This window comes from Histoplasma capsulatum, genomic scaffold (genome assembly GCF_000149585.1).
Source record: "Histoplasma capsulatum NAm1 scaffold_1 genomic scaffold, whole genome shotgun sequence".
NCBI classification, from domain to species: domain Eukaryota; kingdom Fungi; phylum Ascomycota; class Eurotiomycetes; order Onygenales; family Ajellomycetaceae; genus Histoplasma; species Histoplasma mississippiense.
In genome coordinates this window covers 2,283,961-2,304,264 of record NW_001813982.1, presented here as the reverse complement: position 1 = coordinate 2,304,264, position 20,304 = coordinate 2,283,961, and the positions used below count along the sequence as shown (strand labels likewise).

Below are 20,304 nucleotides of genomic sequence, written 5' to 3'. Positions count from 1 at the left end.
GACAGCATAGCCAGGACGCTTCCTTGCTTTCCGTTTTCCGCTTTCAAAATGTGGCATGACATTTGTTCTGCCGTTGAACGGTGACGACTCATATAGAAAGCAGAGGATTTGGGTTCGAGGGTACGGAAGGACCTTGAGGATAGTCTACTATCCTGAATCATAGTGCTGGGACCTGGGAAATGTCTATCTCATTTTTTGTCCCTATCTATGCAATGCTATGCAATGTTTCTGTATCACAAAGGGCCTTGAAGAATTTTCGAATGCCTATTCAAACATCCTAACTTTTTTTTCTTTTCTTTTCCCTCCTGTGATTGGTCGTTATCACTGTGAGAAGAAAAGTGTTGAGTTGGGGGTCCATTGGATCCGCCAAAAATTCTCTATAATAGCAAACCAAATAAAAATAAAATCAACATCTAACTTATAGCTGTTAAATCGGCGGACTTGACATGAAAAATCATGCCATTGTGCAGCCTCTCGGCCGGTGTCCCCTACGCTTCTTCTTAACCATTAAAATTCCCCCAAAGTGATATTCTCTATCAATTCCACAGCTCCTGGGGTCATAGCCCATGCAGGGTAGATATACTTCAGCATCGACTGCACCTCTGATAGGGTACCAGGCGAATAGTAAGCTGGCAGCTCATGCAGATGCTTCTCCGGTTCGAGCAGAGCTTCCCAAAAGTACTTGTTTGAGCTGTGGAGGGCCTTGTAGAGTTTCTTGACCTGATCTTGCAGCAAGCCAATCGCCGACGTATGATCCCCGCGCAATAAAATGTCCGCATTCTTCGCAATTATCGAACTGCGCAGGCGCGGGCCCTTAGCAGGTGTGGGCCGTGTGGCGGAGTCGACAGCTGAGCTTTTGCAAGTCCATCAGATCCAAAAGCAGCCTGGTCTTTAACCAGAAGCACGCCCGCTCCAAAGCACAGAGAAATAAAACGATGACACACGTAATCAACGTCTTCAAAGACATCTGCGTCATGAACATCCAGGAACGGCCCCTCTATGTCGCCCCCAGTCGTAATCGCCCTGCTGGCCTGTCGTCTCATACCATTTGACGAAATCATAGCACTCCTGATCCCTGCCCAGTTGCAACAGAGCGCCCGGCACCGCGACGCGAATACCGACATTATCCCCACGGCAGAGACGCAGCATATCTCTCGCGTGCTCCATTTGCATCTGCACCGATTCCCGGCTCTCAACAACCATTAACGCGTGGATAAGCGCGCTGCGCGCACGCATGTACGGGCGCGTCTCGATGACCCCCCAAAAGTGCCCGACACAGGTGTTAAAAGCGTCGCCCGCGAAAAGCACGTCTGCTGGCATATCACGCAGTTTCTGCTCCTCGGCCGCGAGCGCATCGCGCGATTTGCGCACTTGGCTGCAGGATTTCTTGTGGGCGTTGAGGTGTTCAGCCTGGTGCTCACGGCTGCAGTAGTAGACGACTTGGCAACGGGAGCAGCGCAGGGTGTTCCCTTGCGTTTTGCAGAGCCCACATGTTTTTTCTGTCAGTTGGAGCAGCGCATGAGTGCCTGTCGTCTCCATTATGGTGCTTCACTGGAACTTTGCTGGGGTTCTCTGTGCAAATTAGCGGTTATTTAGAATTGATGAAGATACTGGGAAACATGAAAGTCAACGTAACTACCTAGGCACAGTGTATATAGGGAGCACAGGAAAGACCCGTTAAAATCACCGTTTATCCCAGATAAAAACCCCCTTTCCGGCAAATTACACACGTTAGTGGGTTGAAGCAACATGCCGTGTTTTTGCACCAGCACCAGACGTACCGTACCATTCAACGCGCGTCCGGTTGAAGATTGCTGGGTTAGGTTATTGAGAAACGTGCACCTCACCTCCAAGCTTAAACATCAATTTGCAAGCTGCCTGCTTTAAAAATATTTATTTGGGAAGTTTAATGAATCCTGAGTCAAGGCTGTGGAAGCCAGCCAAATGAGGGGTCGCATCGGTTTACAAGGGCATTCATTGGTCAGTTTAACCAAGTATAAGTAGGTAGAAATCTAGATGGAAATCTCAATATTAGAACTGATAGTTAACTAGTTAACTAGTTATGTAACATGCTTACCATAGTTATAAATTCTAGCACTTGCAAGGACTTTTCTTCTAGGGTCTATCAAGGGCAAGGATCAATCCTCTCTCCCGTCTCCATTCTCCGACTATTTGTTAGGATTGTTCTGTACTTTTTCAGTTGCTTGTTTGCAAATCTATATATGCTGACAGCGGGCCTCTAGAAGTTTATTTATTTATTAATGCTAGTATTTACTTATATTTCTTGATTATCTAGTTCATTGATGAGAGCGAAAAGGTTGAGTCTACATTTTGATAATTTCTGATATACTCCGCTTCGTCACAAACTCTGATTAGACAGGAGACCAATTTCCACTCCCTTCTGGCTTCACCCCTCGCGCTGTTTACACAAAAGCCTCAACTTTCGGACGGTTGATCATTGCTGTTTCGCAGTTCTCAGGGTCGACATTCTTCTTTATCGGGAACAATCCCTTTGCCTCGAAATAGCTTCAGCACGTTTCCGGGTCTGGTGATACTCTCGTCCTCGGCTACTGCAGGATGTAATCATTCCCTCTTGAAGCGGTTGGAGATTATGTCCTTCCGCCGGACAGTAGCCTACCCCACAAAGTTGCTCTTGCAAATCCAGCTCTAACACGGGAAGAAAATACGGTCATAAGCCAGGCTGACTTATGGGGGTGTTTGAGAAGTGCTCAATAAGGTTGGGAAATATGTTTTGAAGACTGTTGCTTCAAATAGTATTAATGGGAATGAGCGCAGTTTTTAAAAATTTTAACCAATGCACCTTTCGCTCCATCGGGCCCTCTCATCGTGGCTGTGTGACAAAAAATTGTTGACACATTTAGCACAGAAGACGCTGGCACAGCAGTGGTGCCATCAACTTGTGCTGATATTTTTGCATGACACCGTGTCGAAGAATTCCCCCTTTTCCGACAACAGAGCATCTCCTGGGAGGCTAAGCGTGGAGAGCGTGATCATTCTTCCGGATCATCCTTTTTGCAACACTTCTTCAGTTTGATACAACCAGAAAAGGCGGCCAGAAAAGCCTCTATACCCCCTTTTCTCGCAGCGAAACATATTTCTTAGGGCATTGCTGAGCGGTTGATTGGTTTCAAAAAGCGCAACAACAAAGAGAAGATGCAGTTCCACGACATTGGTTACACGTTGTGCTTGTGAAGATGTTATTGTCAATTTGGATTCGGGATGTATTGCCTACAGAAATTAAAGAGAAAGAAAAATGCACTGACGCTTGAGTAACCGATTGGTACTTGATCAAACGAATGGAAGTTGGAGAAATTGTGGGTGATGTTCGGACAATAATATGACGGACTGAAAAGGAGCAAATTAGGAATCAGAATGAAGATCAGATATTAGTGTTTCATTATATACATAGATATATATTCATGAGAGAGAACAAAAGATCAATCCTTCAACTTGGTACAAATATCGAATACTGCGTAGAGAATATGGAGATGGGCTATGTAACTGTGCTTCGCCTTCTATTCATTCGTTGAACCTTCGAAGAGTTTGCGCTTGAACAACCAGGGCAATTCCTTTGGATACCGGCACCTCGCCTAGAAATAGTTTTCGAACTTCTATTAAGCAAATAGCCGAGTAGTCATGCCCGCATCCTCCGTTCCACCTTAAAGGGTTCCCAAGCCGTGTCGGCGTAACACCTCCTACATGCGGATAACCCACCGGAGCTCTGGATGCGGAGAGAGGTATCCCATAGACGTTATTCACGTCAAAAGACACTACGGTCCGTAGTCCATGAGCAAGAATTTCAAACTTTTTTCCTTCACTGTACCTGTACTCTGTTGAATGGGAAGACAATGCTTGGGAAAACTCATCTTTGAGAGGAGCCTGAAGGATGACGATGAGCAAATTTGCTTCGGGATTTCCTCCACCTCAAACCTAGCGGAGCACTGATCATATTTCTGGCTCATGTCAGGGGCGAGACTGATTGCAAGCATCATCTTTCGAATTGGAAATGGAGTTGCGCCTGACTAGTCAGTAGGATTAGGTTTGTATATGCATTATGTACATTATCCATCTCTATAGATCTGAGTATACTTAGGAAGAAACCTATTCTATCTTAAAATCAACTAAATGAACTGCCAATGAAAAATATCATGGCAGTGAAACATGGGAAGTGTTGCGAGGTCTCATATTCTCAAAGTCCATTAGTTAATAAGTTCATCTCAACCTTTCATCTTCAGAATAAGAGGGTAGATCTGGCGATCGTGCATGCAAGTGATTCGCTGGTCTGGGAAATTTGGCCTCGTTAAGTATACACAGGGATAGAGTATTATCGACTGGAATTTTATTCTCGTTCTGGCCATGAGGAATGTTGCTATCACTTTCCTTCAAGGGATAATTTTGTTTTTTTTCTGACACGCCCGTGTGGTGTAAGCCATGTGATCTCAAGGCATCGAAGATGTGCGGGAACACCTGATCAGCAACGTCTCTTGCCCAGAGGAAATCAAGGTGCTCGTAATGGGGAATTGATGTCGCAAGGGTATGATTCGGTAGTTCCCCAAGCATCACATCGATGTCCACTAGACTATCCCGCCCCCCGTAAACGAGGACAATTGGTGTTTTGATATTTTTTGTGGGGAATTTGGCGGGCTTGTAGTAGCGGCTGTTATTATTGATGTTCACCAAGGGCCCTGCATCATCATCATACATCTGGAAGCTCTTATTGCGGATGATCTGGAACCAATGTACAACGGACTTTGTGCTTGTGAAGGAGAAGAGATGTGGATATGCCGCAAGCTTTTGATCGCTGTTGATGTTGACGCTGCTCCAATTGAACAGGAATGAGAGAGATATGTCGATGATGCGGACGAAGATAGGTGGGTAAAGGATTGTTTGCCACATTGGTGTGGAGCTAAGGATGCTTCGACGGCCAAAAGCTAAGAAGAGGACATTAGGAGATGCTTTCATGAGAGCATCGACGACTCCATTGGAAAGTCCCGCTGGGGACATTGCCGGTGCCAGTGCTATGAATAAGTTGATTTTTTGGTTAAGTGTCGGGTGGATAGACAGCGTAGCGAATGCTTGTGCAGTGCCTTGAGAGAATCCTATATAGGATAATGATTTTTGAGAAGTGACTGATAATATGTATTCGATGCTGTCGGGGATATCGTGGAAGGCGAATTGGTCTATGGAGAAATCCCAGAATGCTGTCGATGACGGGGAGTGAAAGATAGACTTCTTCGAATACTTGTTCCCTCTATTATTCCCCAGCCACACATCATATCCTTTCTCGACGAGCTGGAAAGGGAGGCAACGCTCTTCGTTTGTCAAACAGACCCACACTTCGCTATTCATGAGCAACCCATGGTGAAGATAAACCACTGGCTTCTGTCGGGCCCCTTTGCCAGCGTTCATTCCGAAGAAATCTTCACCTTTCTTCCGCGGCAGCCTGTGAAGGCAAAGAAGATAGCCATCGCCTGTCTGTACGACATGCTCTTCCGCTTCGTAGCCCCAGAGAGCGCACAATTGTAGAAAGTCTGAAGCGGATGCTATTTTCCCTGAGGTTAAAGTTTGCAGTGCCCGTATTCGGCGTTCTTGTGGTGAAGCTAGAGCCTTGAATAGGACTTTAGATTGCCGATAACAAAATTGTATGATTGGTTGAGCTGCGTAAAAAGGTCAGCCTTCTAATTAATCCAAGAGGGAGATAATGTCGATACTTACGAAGACAGAGTGTTACGATATGCAATAGCACTTCGATGGAGATTAATACTAGAGAGCTGAACAGAGCCAGATACTCGTTCCTAAACAAATTCACACGAGAGATCATTAGAAGAGACAAAGTTGTTTCAGGGGCCCCTAATACTATGGATATGCAGCAGACTCACCAGAACAGCCTCCCAATGAAAGGAACCCTACCCATATTCCAATTCCTTCGGAAACAAGACCAAACACCTTAGGTACAAAAATTATACCGACATGGATAGATGATGAAGAGAAGAAATGTTTGCTGTTGAAATTAAGGACAATGCGACGTCATTTTAAGCCACAATCACATGCGAAAATCCTAACTAGTCGGAAAATTCCTTATGTCATCCAGATTGGCCCGTCACGCTAGACTGCTTATGAAATAGTGCAATAACCTTGAACCACCTCAAGTTCTTCCGCAAATACAGGAAGCGCTTGTTGAAGACACAAAGCCGATCATAACTGTGCTAGAGGGAAAAGAATCGAAGATAAAGTCACAATGCCCAGCTCTTGCCAAGATATCCGTATGAAGCCCCATCACCTCTGTTCCACCGCTGTGAATTAAAACCCAATAGTTGAGCTTAATTGCCTTCCTTCCTCTTTCTGTCCATCTACTAGCAAATTCCTAACCAAATCCTCTCTCATCTAGGCCTCGCATTGGCGCAATGTCTCCAGCAGTCCGATTGCATAATGGTCCAAGGCAAAACGCCTCACGAATGTCTCCAACCACCCTACCTTGAGAATCTTCCCGTGAAATGCCAGCAGCTGCGCAAAGGCCTTAGTGATTGCAAGTGAGCTTTGGAGCCTTCCGCACCCTCCAATCCAACATCCCCTTTCTTTACATCCTGCGCAGGCACATAAATGCTCTTGACTAAATGTCCATTTTTCAAACGTACGTAGACGAGGGATGGTAGACATGCGCAAACGGTTCCGCGGCAACCAGCCCATAGCCCTGGGTAGCGAGGTCGACCCAACAACCGGCGAAGTTATCACTAAAACAAAGCCCGTCGGGCAGCTGTATGCGGGTAAGCCGGCTTTCCAAAGCGTCAAGGAGATTAGTGGCGATGAGGTGCAGATGGACCCAGAGAAGACAAGGGGATTGTGAGCGGTGCGGGATTGGATGGGTGAAGTGATTTTCGCATCTCTTGGTTGAGGGAAACGAACGGAGGAGCGCTGTGAGAGACTGAAAGTGCTGGAAGGAGTATAACATATTTTACACAAGCGATGAGCATGGTATGCTCCTCATGCCAAGGGTAAACGGCGTTGTTATCTTCAGGATATATATCATTCAGGGATTGGCGTTTGGGAAATTGTTTTTGGGTTGATTAGCAACTGTTTGAAACCCTCAAGCAGTTGTAATGTATAGTACGTATGGACATTTTCGCCTCACCATTGGCGGTTTTTTTTTTTTTTTTTTTTTTAGTAACCGAGTGTATATATAACATAGATTATTATAGATTATTGTGATATGTTAAATGGTATGAGACGTTTCCCATGCAATCAAACCCCCTAATTTAATTTCGAAATAGAGATACCCCCGTGATTGCTTGCATTTATGACATCAATGTATTTGGATTTTTGATGGGACCTGCGAATCTAAAAAGAAGACAAAAAACAGCCAAAGCAGAAAGGTATAAACTTTGAGTAATAAAATACATCATAGGAAAGCAAACCGGGGGAATATCTTTTCAGCTTTTTTTGCATCTCTTCCTCGTCGACTATCCCCTCATCGAGTCAATAAAAGATATAGATAATAACCCGGAAAAATCTAGTACACATTGGAATGCAAATGCCAAAAAATACACCGCACACACACAAAACACGTGCAATCACTTGACTTTTTTAGACCTGCTATTCTCCGTCTCTGGAGGCGCCGAGTACAACCATACAGCGACGAAAATTAGGAAACCACCAATAACGGACCACAACCCCGCAATCCAGACCCAGCCGCCTGTGATCTTCCAGCTACGGGGCCATTCGTCATGAGCGAAATGTCGAACAGTGACTTCCTCTTTCACATCAACGTTGGTGAGGAAAGGTCGTTTATAGTTGACACGGAAGGAGAAGATACCGTGCTGATCAGGTAAGGTGAATGAGGTGCTATACATGGTGCTATTTGCTGTCCTGGTTACTGGTTTGAGAGTCAGACGGTGGAAAGGCGATAGCATGGTAAATTCAAGTTGGACGGCATCTTCTTCAGGGGTTTCAAAAGGGATATAGTGGTCGTCGTTGTACTCGGAAAGCTCGATGTTAAATGTCTGACCAAGTATCGATATTAGCTTATATCACAAAGCAAAAAGTAGATGATATGAAAAACATACCACATCATTCTTTATCCGGTATATCGAAGGGTTTAATGATCCAGATTCATTCGAAGGGGGAGATTCCGCATAGCCATCGGCATTCAAATAATGTTGCACTTTACCCACTTTAATCACTCCAGTCTCTTTAAAAGTCCAAGCACTAATTTGCTTTGCAAACTCCCTGTTTACCGTCTGCGTTTTCTTCCCATCCTTCAGGCCCTTAACGCTGGCCGAGAACCATTTGTCCTTAAGACTCTCCGCAGACCCTACTACTGTGAATCGGGCCGAATTCCTCGCCTGCATTGCTGAGACCAATGAAATCTGAGACCCAAACGCGAAAGACGCGTCTACCGTTTGCTCCTCCTCTATCACATCATAGCTATATGCAGTCTCAGGAGCTCGAAGTATTGGAACTAGTAACGAACTGGCAGCCCCCAATGATTGGCCCGCAGCTTTGGGGAAAGCGACCACTCCTTCGCCAGAGAAATATGATTTGAGATCCGCACGGAGTGCTTGCGGTCGTGGAAGGAGAATAACATCGTGGTTTTCGGGAGAGGAGAGGGTGTCGTAGTTGAAGTGGTCGACAACAAGCGCATGGCGGTCTTGAGAGAGGCTGATCTCTAGCTCAAGTAGGACGGAACTAACAGAGTTGGCGATCGCTGAACCACCTGAGAGAGCGAGGAGGATGTTTCCTTCACTGTTGATAAAATCAAGGAGCGTTTTGGGAGTTAATGCGGGCCCCAGTCCTACATGTGCAGTCGCTAGAGTTAATATGCGCCTCATCTGAAACCCCACCAAGCACAAGCACAACAGGAACCTTAACCTCGCTTCACTGACCTTTTGACTTTAGAGGGAAGAGGGCGATGTGGTCATATGCTCTCTCTCCATGTTTAAAGAGCGAAAGGCTTTCATCTTTGGGCGATTGGAATGATATGGAGTATCCCCGACCTATAGTATCTCCGGGTGAGCTTGTGGAATTCGAAAAATAGGACCAATTAGTCCAACCCCAGCCCTCATGCAATTTAATCTCACCTTCTAAATCCTTCCAGAACGTCGAAAACAAGTCCTTATCTGCAACGTCGTCTAGGATGGCTAGTAACCGGTTGCCAGCACTGCTGAGCGCATGGACAACAGCTCCCCAGAGCCCCACAAGAAGTAGTGAAAGGAGCCACCGCATTGTCAAAATAGGGCCCGTCCGCGCGGGGAGGCGGACAAAAGGAAAAAGAGAAGATTAGCAGAGGAGGTGTTGGCGCGTATGGCTTGAACGCAAAGTGGACTACTCAACTCCTCATGACGATGTTTTGCTGATGTCGACAATAAATAACTGGCAACGTGGTGTCCGAGAGACGCCAAGACTTCAAACCAGCTTGAACCTTCAACCACCACACTTCAGCCTAACCTTCTCCTACTATCCCACTCGTCCTTATTGTTTCCTTTCCACAATTCCAACCTAGAGCTTATTCGTCCCTTGTCTAAAAATAAAATCCCCGTTGAACCTCTCCGGGGATCGTCGGCCATTGGCCCTCCAAGCTCACTATCCACAATGTCCGCACCACAATTCTGGTCGACGCCATTCCGATACATGCGATGGGCAGCGCATGAGAAACCTGCTATCTTCTTCAGCGTTATCATCGGCTCGCTAGGCCCTGTGGCCCTTGTGGCCCTGCCGCCCATCCGACGGTATTTGGGCGACGTGGACCCCCCCCCGATTCCATTGACTTATCCAAGTACGTTTTTATCGCTATCCATTACCACCTTGTTTTTTTTTTTTTTCTGTATTTGATACTGGGATTTCAATTGCCCTTCTTTCCCCCTTTTGTTGTCTCATTCCCTCTCTATATATCCCTATCTATTTCTTCTTATATCTAGATTGAAACGCGAGAAGTTTTTATGAGTTTTCCTTTTCCCGGCAAACCGAGATTTCTTGGGTTATATATATATAACGCGCGCGCACGTGCGTGTGTGTGTCTGTTAAGGGCAGTCAGTGTATGTCTCGAAGGGGTACCAGTTAGTAAGCAAGCGGAGGTGGGCGGGGAGATCGCGGGCAGACGAAAAACAGCAACTTGTCACCACCTCCATTGACTCGATATTTGATGGTGCTTTAGAGCCAAACGAAAAAAAAAAAAAAAAAAAAAAAAAAAAAAAAAAACTCAACGTTAAAGCGGAAGGATAAGTGTTTGGGCAAGGGAATTTGGGAGCGGGTTGATTGTCAACTCAAGACACTGTAAATATACTATTTCTCGAAACCACAAAAGGAAAAGAAAAAAAGAAATAAAAAATTGTCAATTAAAAAATTACAACACTGTTTCCAACTCCTCTTGTTGACCCCCTCTACTTCATGATGCAACATTTTTTTCCGTTCTTCCCAGAATTGTCCGGACTCCGACTACTTACGTACAATGTAGTGCTTTGTTCGCCAAGGACAGGTTCTGTAGGATACATGTTAAAATCTACCCAGCGTGGAAACCAGAAATCCTGCATCTCACCACCGCTATCTTCCAATGCGGGGAGCATCAAGATCCCACTGTTATCAGATGGTGACTGTCGGCGAAATAAGGGAAACAATTTGGAATCAACGCCCAAGGAAGACAAATAAAGGACTTGGATCGCATGAGGATGGTGTTGAGAACGTTACAGTGTCCCGTCTTAGGTGCATATAAAAAGCATCGTCTATATCGGTGCAAGTTCGCGTCGGGACCGCGTTAGTGGTATATGAATGAAGGGAGAGAGGTACCGTAGATACATACGGATCGGGACGCTGCACGGTGCTCAAGCGGACAGCAAAGCCCGTCTTCATTGTTTATGCAACGAGGACGAAAGACGAATTGTCGGAAATCAAATGCAAAAAGCATCGCCTCATGAAGTGAAGATAGCCTATATAAGACTGCCAACTTAAACCCCGTCCCATCAGCCTACAATATCATTGGAACTGTTTTCAATGATTTTGATTTTGATTTTGAATTTTTTTTTTTTGCAAATGAACTCATCCCCTCAGCTCTGAAATTCCATTGGTGTGTACCTCCTCTACAATGAGATAAGATATATAGCTGTGATCAAGGTTATATATGGCAAATTGGATATAGATGGGGAACAACAGGCTGACACTACAAGCGCCCTGCCAGCAACAATGTTGCCTCCAAAACCACAACACCCGAAAAAAAAAGTGCTCATAAATCCATGGAGATTTAGTGAGAAGGGAGGAATCATGACTTTGTAATTATGATGGCCAATCTGGGACTTGACGCAAAGCAAAACGCCTCTCCGATGCAACTATCTACATGGGACCGACCGTGGAAATCAATTACCACACACCACCACGCCTTTTATTGGAGAAACAAAAGATTTGATAAGACAGGAAGAGTAAATTCAACCAAAAAAAAAAAAAAAAAAAAAAAAAAAAAAAAAAAAAAACCGCTCCTGGTTCGATGCAAAATCCTAAATAGGCACCTGACGATTTCCAAGATAGTTGTAAGAGGTAGGAGGCATTTTTTGTGACAAAGGAGGAAAGGACTCAAGTGGTATCGGTATCATCACCGTAAGAAATATGACAAAAGGCCTGCATCGTATGTTGGTGGAGAAGTTCAATGCAGAATTTGGAAGGTGCCAAGCCAGAATCATAACAATGAGAGGCAACAGGTATTTAAAATATGATTCAATGGCAAAGCAACCTTTTCCTCAGCATAAAACCAGCGTAAATAAACAACAACAACGAATCGCGTTTCCATTTGTTAAGCTCGTGAGTTTGGTCCAGGTATGCATGTATGATCCGGGCCGATGGCTGATAGCAAAGCAAGGTAAGGAAAAAGAAAGTCAAAAATAAACAACAAAAAAAAAATGTTAAATAACTGCCTTGCGCATAAAGTGCCCATGACTGGCAAATTCCAAGGGATCGACAGACATACAAAGCAATGCGGGTTGCATTGAAGCCCATAATTTCCAGCGATTCCATGGAATTGGCTCCATCCTCGGCATATAAGTGGACATTTGTTTTGCTCCCATACGGGTATCTTAAGGCATTTGAAGAGTCTAGCTAGCAAAATGCAAAGCCAAAGTGGGCGTCATTATTAGGTGGAAGTAGTCAGAAAAAAGGTTCCCCATCGTCGGTCAATGTAAATATTGGCGCCATGGAATTGAATTGTGATCTTGCTGGCTTTCTTTCCGTCACTAAAGGTGAAAAATGCAAATAATCCCAGATTTACTGACAAAAATAAAGTTATCACTAGAACTTAAGATCAACGAGTCCTTCGGTCCCTAGATGGTGGTGGTCCTGAGGAGCGGTAGGATGAATCCGGGGGGTATCGTGAATCTACCATTGGAGCCCGGTGGTCAGGGATTGTTGTGGGTGGATAACCTATACTAGAGGTAACGGCGGGGGGATACTCGCTCTCATTCTCATAGCTAGGTCCTGGATACCTTGGGTTTGCTCTTGGGTCATTATTATACGGAGGATACTGAGTAGTACCCTCATATGTATATTCAGGGCTGCTCACTGGTGGTGGCTGTGAGTGAGCCGGGTATGGGCCCCCAGCAGGAGCGTATGTAGAAGGAATTGTTCCATAAGTTGTTGGCTGGGAATATGCTGGCGGATAAGGTGGAGGTTGAGATGAGCTGTATGGAGGATGAGCTGCTGGCGGATAGGCATCATATGGCTGGCCAGCAGCTGGGGGATAAGTCGTAGGTCCTGATTGCTGCCGGCTTTCATGGGTAGCAGAGGTATCATATGGTGCTGAATTCCTGTTAGGGTCTGGAGATATCCTTGGGTCATGATGGTGGCTACCTTGTACAGGATACCCTTGATCTCTTCTCATCGCTATTTCAACTTCCCACCGCGCCGAATCTGCTTTCAGATCGGCAATCATCTCCTGTCAACCAAACAAAAATGGTTAGCTCCAACGCCGTTAGAAGGAACACTCCTGTCTAGCTGCAGTCCCGAAGCACGAAGTTATGTGTGAATGCACTGGGCATTTTGGGGACTTGGTGAGCGAAGGTGATACATACTGGTGTCAAATTGCGATAAGCACGAATGTAGTAACCCTGACGGCCCTATACGATCTAGTTAGCATAAAAATACTGACCAAAGGCTCTATCTCATCCGCAATCGCGGACAAATAAATCGAGAGCATTTCTAGGAGAGATAAAAAAAAAGGAATTCGGACCTGATGGACGCCAGGCTTCACAAGAGCCCGATTTCCAAGATAGCGACAGATATCAGCCTGAATAACCTCGCGAGCAATGCCATTCTTTTCAATAAAGTATTCGTTTTGCCGCTCCGGGGGATCATGAGGGCGCGACATGTTGGCTAGAGTTCACGGCAGGAAAGATGAAAGAAAACAAATAGGCTACCAGTGGGCGATGGCTGAGAATATTAAAGAGAAGGCGGTAACAAGTCGATGATGATTATGCGATGAGATAAGAGGTTGATATTGACCGATTAAAGAAAAATAAGAAGGAATACAGCTTTTGAAAAACTGTGATAATCCGTGATCCGGAGACTGGGCTAGATTACCTTTGTTGAGGCAAGCAAAGGTCCTTATCCTGGAAGGGGAGTGGTCCCGGGTGGACGAACTGACACACACACACACACAAGCAGAGATAGACACAAGTATTATTATTATTATCCAAGTGTAGGTGCAGACACAACACCCTTTGTTTTTTTAACCTTTATATTTATTTTGTTTATCAGTGCCAAGGCACACTCTCATCAAAAGTCGTTAATTGACGGAACCAGGCCAACCAAGCACGGGACAAACTATCCAGGAAGGGTAAACACGTAGGAATTCCAGGGTATAACAAATCCAAGGGGAAGGTCCGGTGAACCTCAGTATAAACCTGAGTAATGGGAGAACCTCAAGGACAGGGCGTTTGATAACAAGGAGGACACCTGATGGGACGCTGGGAGTATTATTCAGGAGGCTATCGTGATCAACACAGCAGGCAGAGAGGGTCCTAAAGGGAAATATTCTGGCCTTAAAAAGAGACAGGAGCAGAACACAGAGCAATATGGCAGCACAGCAGCAGCAGCAGGAGCAGCAATAATATATGTCGGATGCCGGGAAGATACAGGAATATATAAATATATATGAGAGAATGAGAGAAAAAGAGAGGATAACACAACGGTCAAGCCCCCAGCCGATCGAGTTGGGAACGGACAGACGAGGCGAGTACGGAAGAGCCAGAAACTCCCACTTGAGGCGCTTGTGAGCGCTGCTTGATGGGAATCAAGAAGACGACGAGACAAACAGATGGACCGCGAGGAGGGAGGGAGTGAGAGAAGGAGAGAGCAGAGGAGCGGAGGAAAAGAAAGAAAACAGCGAGGGAGGCAGAAGGAAGAGGGAGGGGGACGGATGGCGACGAAAAGGGCCGTGGGGCAGCCCTGGGCCAATCCAATCAGCGGCTGCTGCCGGCCCTGACCCGCTCCACCGCCTTGTTTGGTGCCACGAACGACGGTCCAGCTGCGTATTCTCGTTACTCGTTACGCACTGTATTCTCTGCTCCTGGCCTATGATTACCGACGGGCTGCTGGTTTTGCACTGCGTATTCTCAGTCCCTGGCCTGCTGCACATGTATCTTCCCGGTTCCCCTAGGTGCGGACACGACATGTACCGTACGCAGCAAGTCAAGCTGTTGTTGATGGGCGGGCATTGTGCATGCTTACCATCGCTCCTTGGCTGCCCATGGCCATCCACCATGAACTCCCACTGCCTGGTTATCCCAATATCATCATTACTGGAGGAAGTAGTTGACAAAACTTAACCTTCCTGTCACTTACTTTGCATTACACATCTTAGCTACGCTGAAAGATAAAAGCGTGCCTTTCTTCAATGCCGTCGGCTTCTCACCTTATCGGGTAGCTATACGTCGCATCTCTCAATTTACACTGGACAGGCGGCATCCAAACGGGCGGCGGCGATGAATCCAGGCCAAACAATACTGTGGAGACATTGCCTGCTTCAACGTATCTGCTCACCCCGATCCATCGACTGGCATATGTCCCATATCTATGATCAGGGCTGGTCTTTTGATTTGCACTCCTCTTCAGCCTGCTCCAGGCATGGTGTCGTAAGCAGTCCTCATCCACTCAAAAATTATCAAACCGATCATACCACATCCCATCCCATGGAAATCGGAACACTTAAAATGGAAATGCCAAGTTCCCTGCCAGCTACACAGGGATGAGGGAAGATAGAGGAACGAAAAGTTAACGAAAGCACACAACCTGGAACAAAAGCTGTCCCGGCAATCAGGGTTTGGTCGGGACCCAGAGCCGAGTTAAGAATTCATCCTTATAATCATCTTCTCGGGAGAGGCAAAAAGCGAGGGAATGGCCATTACTGCCATCACAGATGCTGATTGGCGAAGATGTTGGTTGTCGTTGGGCAGACATGCGTGGCTTTGGGCACACACGCCTCCAACAACCCAACATCAACAGACATCCTTGGCACCCGTCCACATTCTTTTGGCAGTCCTGACACCGGCAAGGCACAAACACAAGTCATTGCATCTTTTGACCTCGTTCGTGGCAACTGGCTGAAACCTGTCGACCGTGTGTTTCCAGGGCCTCGACCAGATTCTCTCTTCTGCTGTTCCTTACCGCTCTTGCCACCAGTCCTCCAGTGGAAGGAAATAATTGAAAACCTTAAAATTAAAAAATTAATCAATTTAAAAAAAAAAAAGAAAAAAAAAAAAGGGGGGGGGGGGGGGGGGGGGGGGGGAAAAAAAATTTCCTTTCCTTAAAAAAAAAAATTTTAAACGGGGCCCCCCCAAAAAGGAAAGGGCCAAGGGAAAAATTCCCCCGGGGCCCCTTTCCAATGGGCCCACTTTGAAAAAAAATTTTTCCCGGGGGTTTCCCTCCAGGGGGAAAAGGAACCCCGGCCCGGGGAAAATTTAAAAAAAAAAAAACCCCCCTTTTTTTTTTCCTCCAGATGAAAGGCATGAAGAGCCTCTAGGGTCTGTTTTTTGCCCTTTCTCATTTCTTGTGACCAAGCGTCTCGTCAACAATATACCACTTCCTATCAGAGGGCATCATCAATCCCTTTTTGTGCATCCGGGATTGTACGAATGAATGGAGAGCCGCCTGTCGTGAACCGCTGGGTCCTGCCCTATCGTTTTGATAGCCCAGCCAAATTGCCCATGGAGGCTCATTTGGGGACCTCCTCTTTTTTCATGATTATTTGTTTTATTTACACTTGGTTCCCCGGTCGAATAGGGATAATACATGTGTGTCCATTGCCGCACTCTTTCCCTGGGATTTCGTTTTTCCAGAACTTCATTTGATGTGGAGTGTTGACTGATGTCTCTTATGTGGGAGTCACTATTGGAATTTCACTATTCACCCCAACTTAAATAACATCCAAAAAAAAAAAAAAAAAAAAAAAAAAAAAAAAAAAAAAAAAAAGAAATGGAAAAGAAAAGAAAAGGAAAAGGAAAGAAAAGAAAAGAAGAAGAAGAAGAAGAGAGAGAGAGAGAGAGAGAGAGAGAAGAGAGAAAAGAAAGGACTACTCCGTAGACACCGACGCGGTCAATCAAGCCATACCAGTCAAATTATATCGGAATTCCCACTCATTCAATTCATGCTGTGCCCTTCCCGGAAAGAGGCTTGGAAGTTCTCCATATTTTTCGTTTGAGAATACTTCCAAACCGAACTACCTTTTCTTCTTCGTGTTCATTTTCCCTTGCCCTTTTTTTCACCTCTTCTGCTTCCATCTTCTCATAGTCTTGTTTTAAAACAATTCGAAAGTTGGTTCGTGGAAAATGAATTCGAACCTCGGTCCGGCCGTCCAAGGTCTTCCGCTGCAGGACTACCTCCTGAGTCGTGAGCGCCACTAATTCACCGCTATCTTTATAGTTATAGCAATTATCAGTGGGCCACACCACAATATCCTGCCCCTTTTGGAAGTTCAGCGCATCATATTTATCAACAATCGCTTCCGGTTCCACAAAATCTGCAGCGATGACAGATTCCAACACTTGTTCACCCGAAAGGGTTTGCGGCTTGTTGGGTAGTGCAGATGCAGCTTCCGCCGCTGTCTTCCTGAATCGAGCCATCCAAGCGAAAACCTTGGGAAAGCGGGCTTCTGTGAAAATATCGCGGTCAAGTGCACCATCTAACCCATCAACCCAGTCGAGGACCCAAATAGCTTCAGAGGGTCACGTAGAATCTACTGTTAGCTACCCAATTCTTGTGATATGCATGCCTAAGGGGTTCTCGTAAAGGGGTGAGGATGCTTGTGGTTTTCCGTTCTGTATTTAATGGTATATTCGGCTTGCGATATTATTTGTTTTTGGACGTACCATGAATATCAGCCAGCGAAGGTTTCTCTGTCTTACGCAACCACTCTCTCCCATCGGCCAGTAGCGTCGTCTCGAGAAATTCAAAAGCCTGCTTGATATGAGCCATCCCATCCGGACGATTCTTTTCAAGATCCGCCTTCCTGAAGCTCAGGCCACTAGCGTCCTCCCGATCCCGAATGAAGTTGGGATGGGCAGCCAGTGTCACGGCCGGTGGAACTAACTGGCAGGCGCGGGCGAAAACACCTCCGTCAGTGGTCCAGTTCTCCAGCATCCGTTCGATAGCCTGTTCGTCCGGATCAGCCGCACCGAGCCTCTCACCCTCTGGATACAGTTCCTCCAGTTTCCGTAGGATCAGTCGTGAGTCGCAGTATATGTCTTTACCGACGCACATAACCGGGACACGGCGATATTGGACGCCTAGTGCATGGAGGTCCGGTCTGGGCATGATGATCGGTTGTAACTTCGCGCAGCGAAAGAAAAAATAACGGACCAATACAAGTATTAGCAAAAGAACTGCTGTTATTTTTCGTTCCCCTCTTCCTGTTTTGTTTTACTTTTCTTTCAGGGGGGTTCCTGGCGGGAGCATGCGCACCACGATCTTCCTCTCTCCTCTCTCCTCTCTCCTCTCTCCTCGCCAACATTATTTTCGTCCTTGTTCAGAGAAAAGTGTGCTTACACATTGATCATATTCAATACCTCGGAGCGCAAGATACCTTCACCCGAAGCGAAATGCAAGACGCAGAAGAAGGAGAGCAGAATCAGCAAAATGTTCACAAAACATGGTAGTAGATATATGCGTATATGTACACAATCACGACGCCAACAACTTCAATTTCATACAGGATGGGGAATTATGCGAACGGGCTATCTGGTCGACACTTTGGGGGCGGACCCTCACTTACCACGTTACCCGTCTTCCATACGGCGAGATCTCGTAGTGGAACACCACTGGTTTCGGTATTGCCATCTTTGTTATTTTTCCGCGTTTTTCAAAATAAAATTATCCGTTCTTTTTCCAGTGTGGATCGCTTGTTCAGAGGGTTATTGGTACTTTTCTATTCTGTGCTCTCAAGGATTGGATACCCTTTCCTTGCTCTTGGAATTTGACTCTTTCTTCTTCTTTTTTTCGGACTTAGGGTTATCTATACCCACACTTTGTGACCCTGTGGGTAATTCTCGTTTATCGCGGTTCGAAGAATCAGACAAATTTGTGTAATTCGACTCACGAGTTGGGACTACTCGACGGGAAACGTGGCTGGAGGATTTCTTTCGTAAGTCTGGGGAAGCTGTCTGCAAGGTAAGCACCAGGACAACCACACCCTTGTCTAGTACGCCCAACATCAAAGCAAAGGTATTGGAAAACGAAGTGCCCCTATTCTTTTGAAATTAGTCTCGGTTTTCTCTCAGGGCCTTACAAAGCTTTTAGAAGAAACCAGGACTCACATAAAAGGGGTCCTCTCTGCATCTAACTATATATATACACACACACACATATATATATATATATATACAACTGACTTTCTCCTCATTCCCCTCTTTTTGCCTCCCTCCTCATTCCTTTCCTCTGGTCTCGAAAGGGAATTTTATGTTTCTGCAAAGCCAAGGCCAAAAACTATTATTCCATGATGCATGCCCCGATCAACGGACAGACAGTCATTAGATATGAAGTAAAAAAATAAAGCAAGACGTCAAACTCTCGTGACACACAAAAGCTAAATTGGAAATGCCATGAGGCAAAGAAAAATGGGAATCTAGGAAATTTGCACCCCGATAGCTCAGAGCCCGAGGTTTATATCTCTCGCGGCGAGGGCCACGTTGAGACCAGTGGGGCAATTAATTTAGCCTGCCTGGTAACATAGTCCAACCACTGGGTCTAGGGAGATAGATGCATGTCGGTACACCCTTTCGGGTCGGGTTTAAAATTTCTGAGCAGGAGGGCTCACTGTGAGTGTTAAGTAAAATTTCCAGCTGGAAAAACATTTGATCTGGTTCAAACTCTCAATCAATAACAGCATTCAAAGTCCTAAAATTGGGGCGTGCAATTTTGGGTTATATTCAACTTTTACTTAGGGGTATCTTTGGATGACAAGGTGAATGGGAGGCCAAACGGCCGCCCCTTGACGCCGTTTTAAGCCTTCCGCTCACCGTGGGAGGTCTTGGCGTCACGTGTGCTAAAGCCCATTGATCGAACCAACGTCCATTCGTGCTGCAGCCGCCGCGGGAACTGAGCAATACAGGTAATGACGAAGATCCACCTGCCGTTTCTTCGATAAACACTGATACTCCGTCCATTTTGCTTTCTCTTTTCTCTCCTGGCCTATGCTAGCTACCTAGCGCAAATTTCACCGAAAACAAACTGGTCATCCCCCTTATTGAGGTATTTCTCATATCTCTCCATCACAAAAAGGGATCGCATATTCTGCTCAACATCACTCAATCATCTCTCTGCCCTATCTTAGTCGATGTGTATCACGTCAACTAGATTTACCGCCGCCCTGCTAGCACTAATTGCTAACACCACTAATAAACAGACTTGTTAATAAAACGGCGGTCGCAGTGGAGAGAACCATCTCGAATGCCCTCTCTTTCGATGAAATCAAGTCCTTCGAAGAACAGGAGAAGGAGGTGGACAAGGCGGCCTTGAAAGCGTTCGAGGACATATTTGTCAAGCACAGCATGCATACCAAGCTAGGAGCCGGGCTGCTCCATCGTCACGAGACTCTCGAAGACGGAACTGTGATGTTTCACAAGCTTCAATCGTGCGAATCTGATTGTCTGCGTCCCCAAGGCGCTTTCGAGCATTGAAATCGACAATATTACGCTCAACTCGTGGTTTCTCAGTCAAAATGGACTGTTCCAGGAATTTGAGTACGATGCCAGTGGCGAGGCAACTCAGCTCGATCCAGCTTTCGCTTTCGACCTCGCTGAGTTTTTCGAAGCTCACGGTTTA

The 20,304-nt window shown here is 45.9% G+C and overlaps 7 protein-coding genes across 7 annotated transcripts; 2 read left to right on the top strand and 5 right to left on the bottom strand.

The window, feature by feature from the left end:
- Positions 1 to 507: 507 nt before the first annotated feature.
- Positions 508 to 1,539, bottom strand: HCAG_00674 (predicted protein; the record flags this gene model as incomplete). The annotated part of the gene is made up of 2 exons (XM_001543578.1): positions 508 to 853; positions 1,046 to 1,539. 2 exons carry the CDS (start codon positions 1,537 to 1,539, stop codon positions 508 to 510), a joined length of 840 nt encoding a protein of 279 aa, XP_001543628.1.
- A 2,694-nt stretch (positions 1,540 to 4,233) lies between these two features.
- HCAG_00673 (hypothetical protein) lies at positions 4,234 to 5,935 on the bottom strand (the record flags this gene model as incomplete). The annotated part of the gene is made up of 3 exons (XM_001543577.1): positions 4,234 to 5,678; positions 5,737 to 5,816; positions 5,901 to 5,935. The coding sequence occupies 3 exons, from the start codon at positions 5,933 to 5,935 to the stop codon at positions 4,234 to 4,236; spliced, it is 1,560 nt and encodes a 519-aa protein (XP_001543627.1).
- Positions 5,936 to 6,259: 324 nt separating this feature from the next.
- Positions 6,260 to 6,865, top strand: HCAG_00672 (predicted protein; the record flags this gene model as incomplete). Its single annotated transcript, XM_001543576.1, has 3 exons — positions 6,260 to 6,284; positions 6,410 to 6,551; positions 6,661 to 6,865. 3 exons carry the CDS (start codon positions 6,260 to 6,262, stop codon positions 6,863 to 6,865), a joined length of 372 nt encoding a protein of 123 aa, XP_001543626.1.
- A 724-nt stretch (positions 6,866 to 7,589) lies between these two features.
- HCAG_00671 (dolichyl-di-phosphooligosaccharide-protein glycotransferase) lies at positions 7,590 to 9,240 on the bottom strand (the record flags this gene model as incomplete). Its single annotated transcript, XM_001543575.1, has 4 exons — positions 7,590 to 8,018; positions 8,082 to 8,809; positions 8,901 to 9,020; positions 9,096 to 9,240. The coding sequence occupies 4 exons, from the start codon at positions 9,238 to 9,240 to the stop codon at positions 7,590 to 7,592; spliced, it is 1,422 nt and encodes a 473-aa protein (XP_001543625.1).
- A 366-nt stretch (positions 9,241 to 9,606) lies between these two features.
- HCAG_00670 (NADH-ubiquinone oxidoreductase 9.5 kDa subunit) lies at positions 9,607 to 10,145 on the top strand (the record flags this gene model as incomplete). The annotated part of the gene is made up of 2 exons (XM_001543574.1): positions 9,607 to 9,790; positions 10,072 to 10,145. 2 exons carry the CDS (start codon positions 9,607 to 9,609, stop codon positions 10,143 to 10,145), a joined length of 258 nt encoding a protein of 85 aa, XP_001543624.1.
- Positions 10,146 to 12,295: 2,150 nt separating this feature from the next.
- HCAG_00669 (predicted protein) lies at positions 12,296 to 13,357 on the bottom strand (the record flags this gene model as incomplete). Its single annotated transcript, XM_001543573.1, has 3 exons — positions 12,296 to 12,925; positions 13,062 to 13,106; positions 13,220 to 13,357. The coding sequence occupies 3 exons, from the start codon at positions 13,355 to 13,357 to the stop codon at positions 12,296 to 12,298; spliced, it is 813 nt and encodes a 270-aa protein (XP_001543623.1).
- A 3,274-nt stretch (positions 13,358 to 16,631) lies between these two features.
- HCAG_00668 (predicted protein) lies at positions 16,632 to 18,695 on the bottom strand (the record flags this gene model as incomplete). The annotated part of the gene is made up of 4 exons (XM_001543572.1): positions 16,632 to 17,200; positions 17,355 to 17,814; positions 18,257 to 18,321; positions 18,581 to 18,695. The coding sequence occupies 4 exons, from the start codon at positions 18,693 to 18,695 to the stop codon at positions 16,632 to 16,634; spliced, it is 1,209 nt and encodes a 402-aa protein (XP_001543622.1).
- Between the last annotated feature and the right edge of the window lie 1,609 nt (positions 18,696 to 20,304).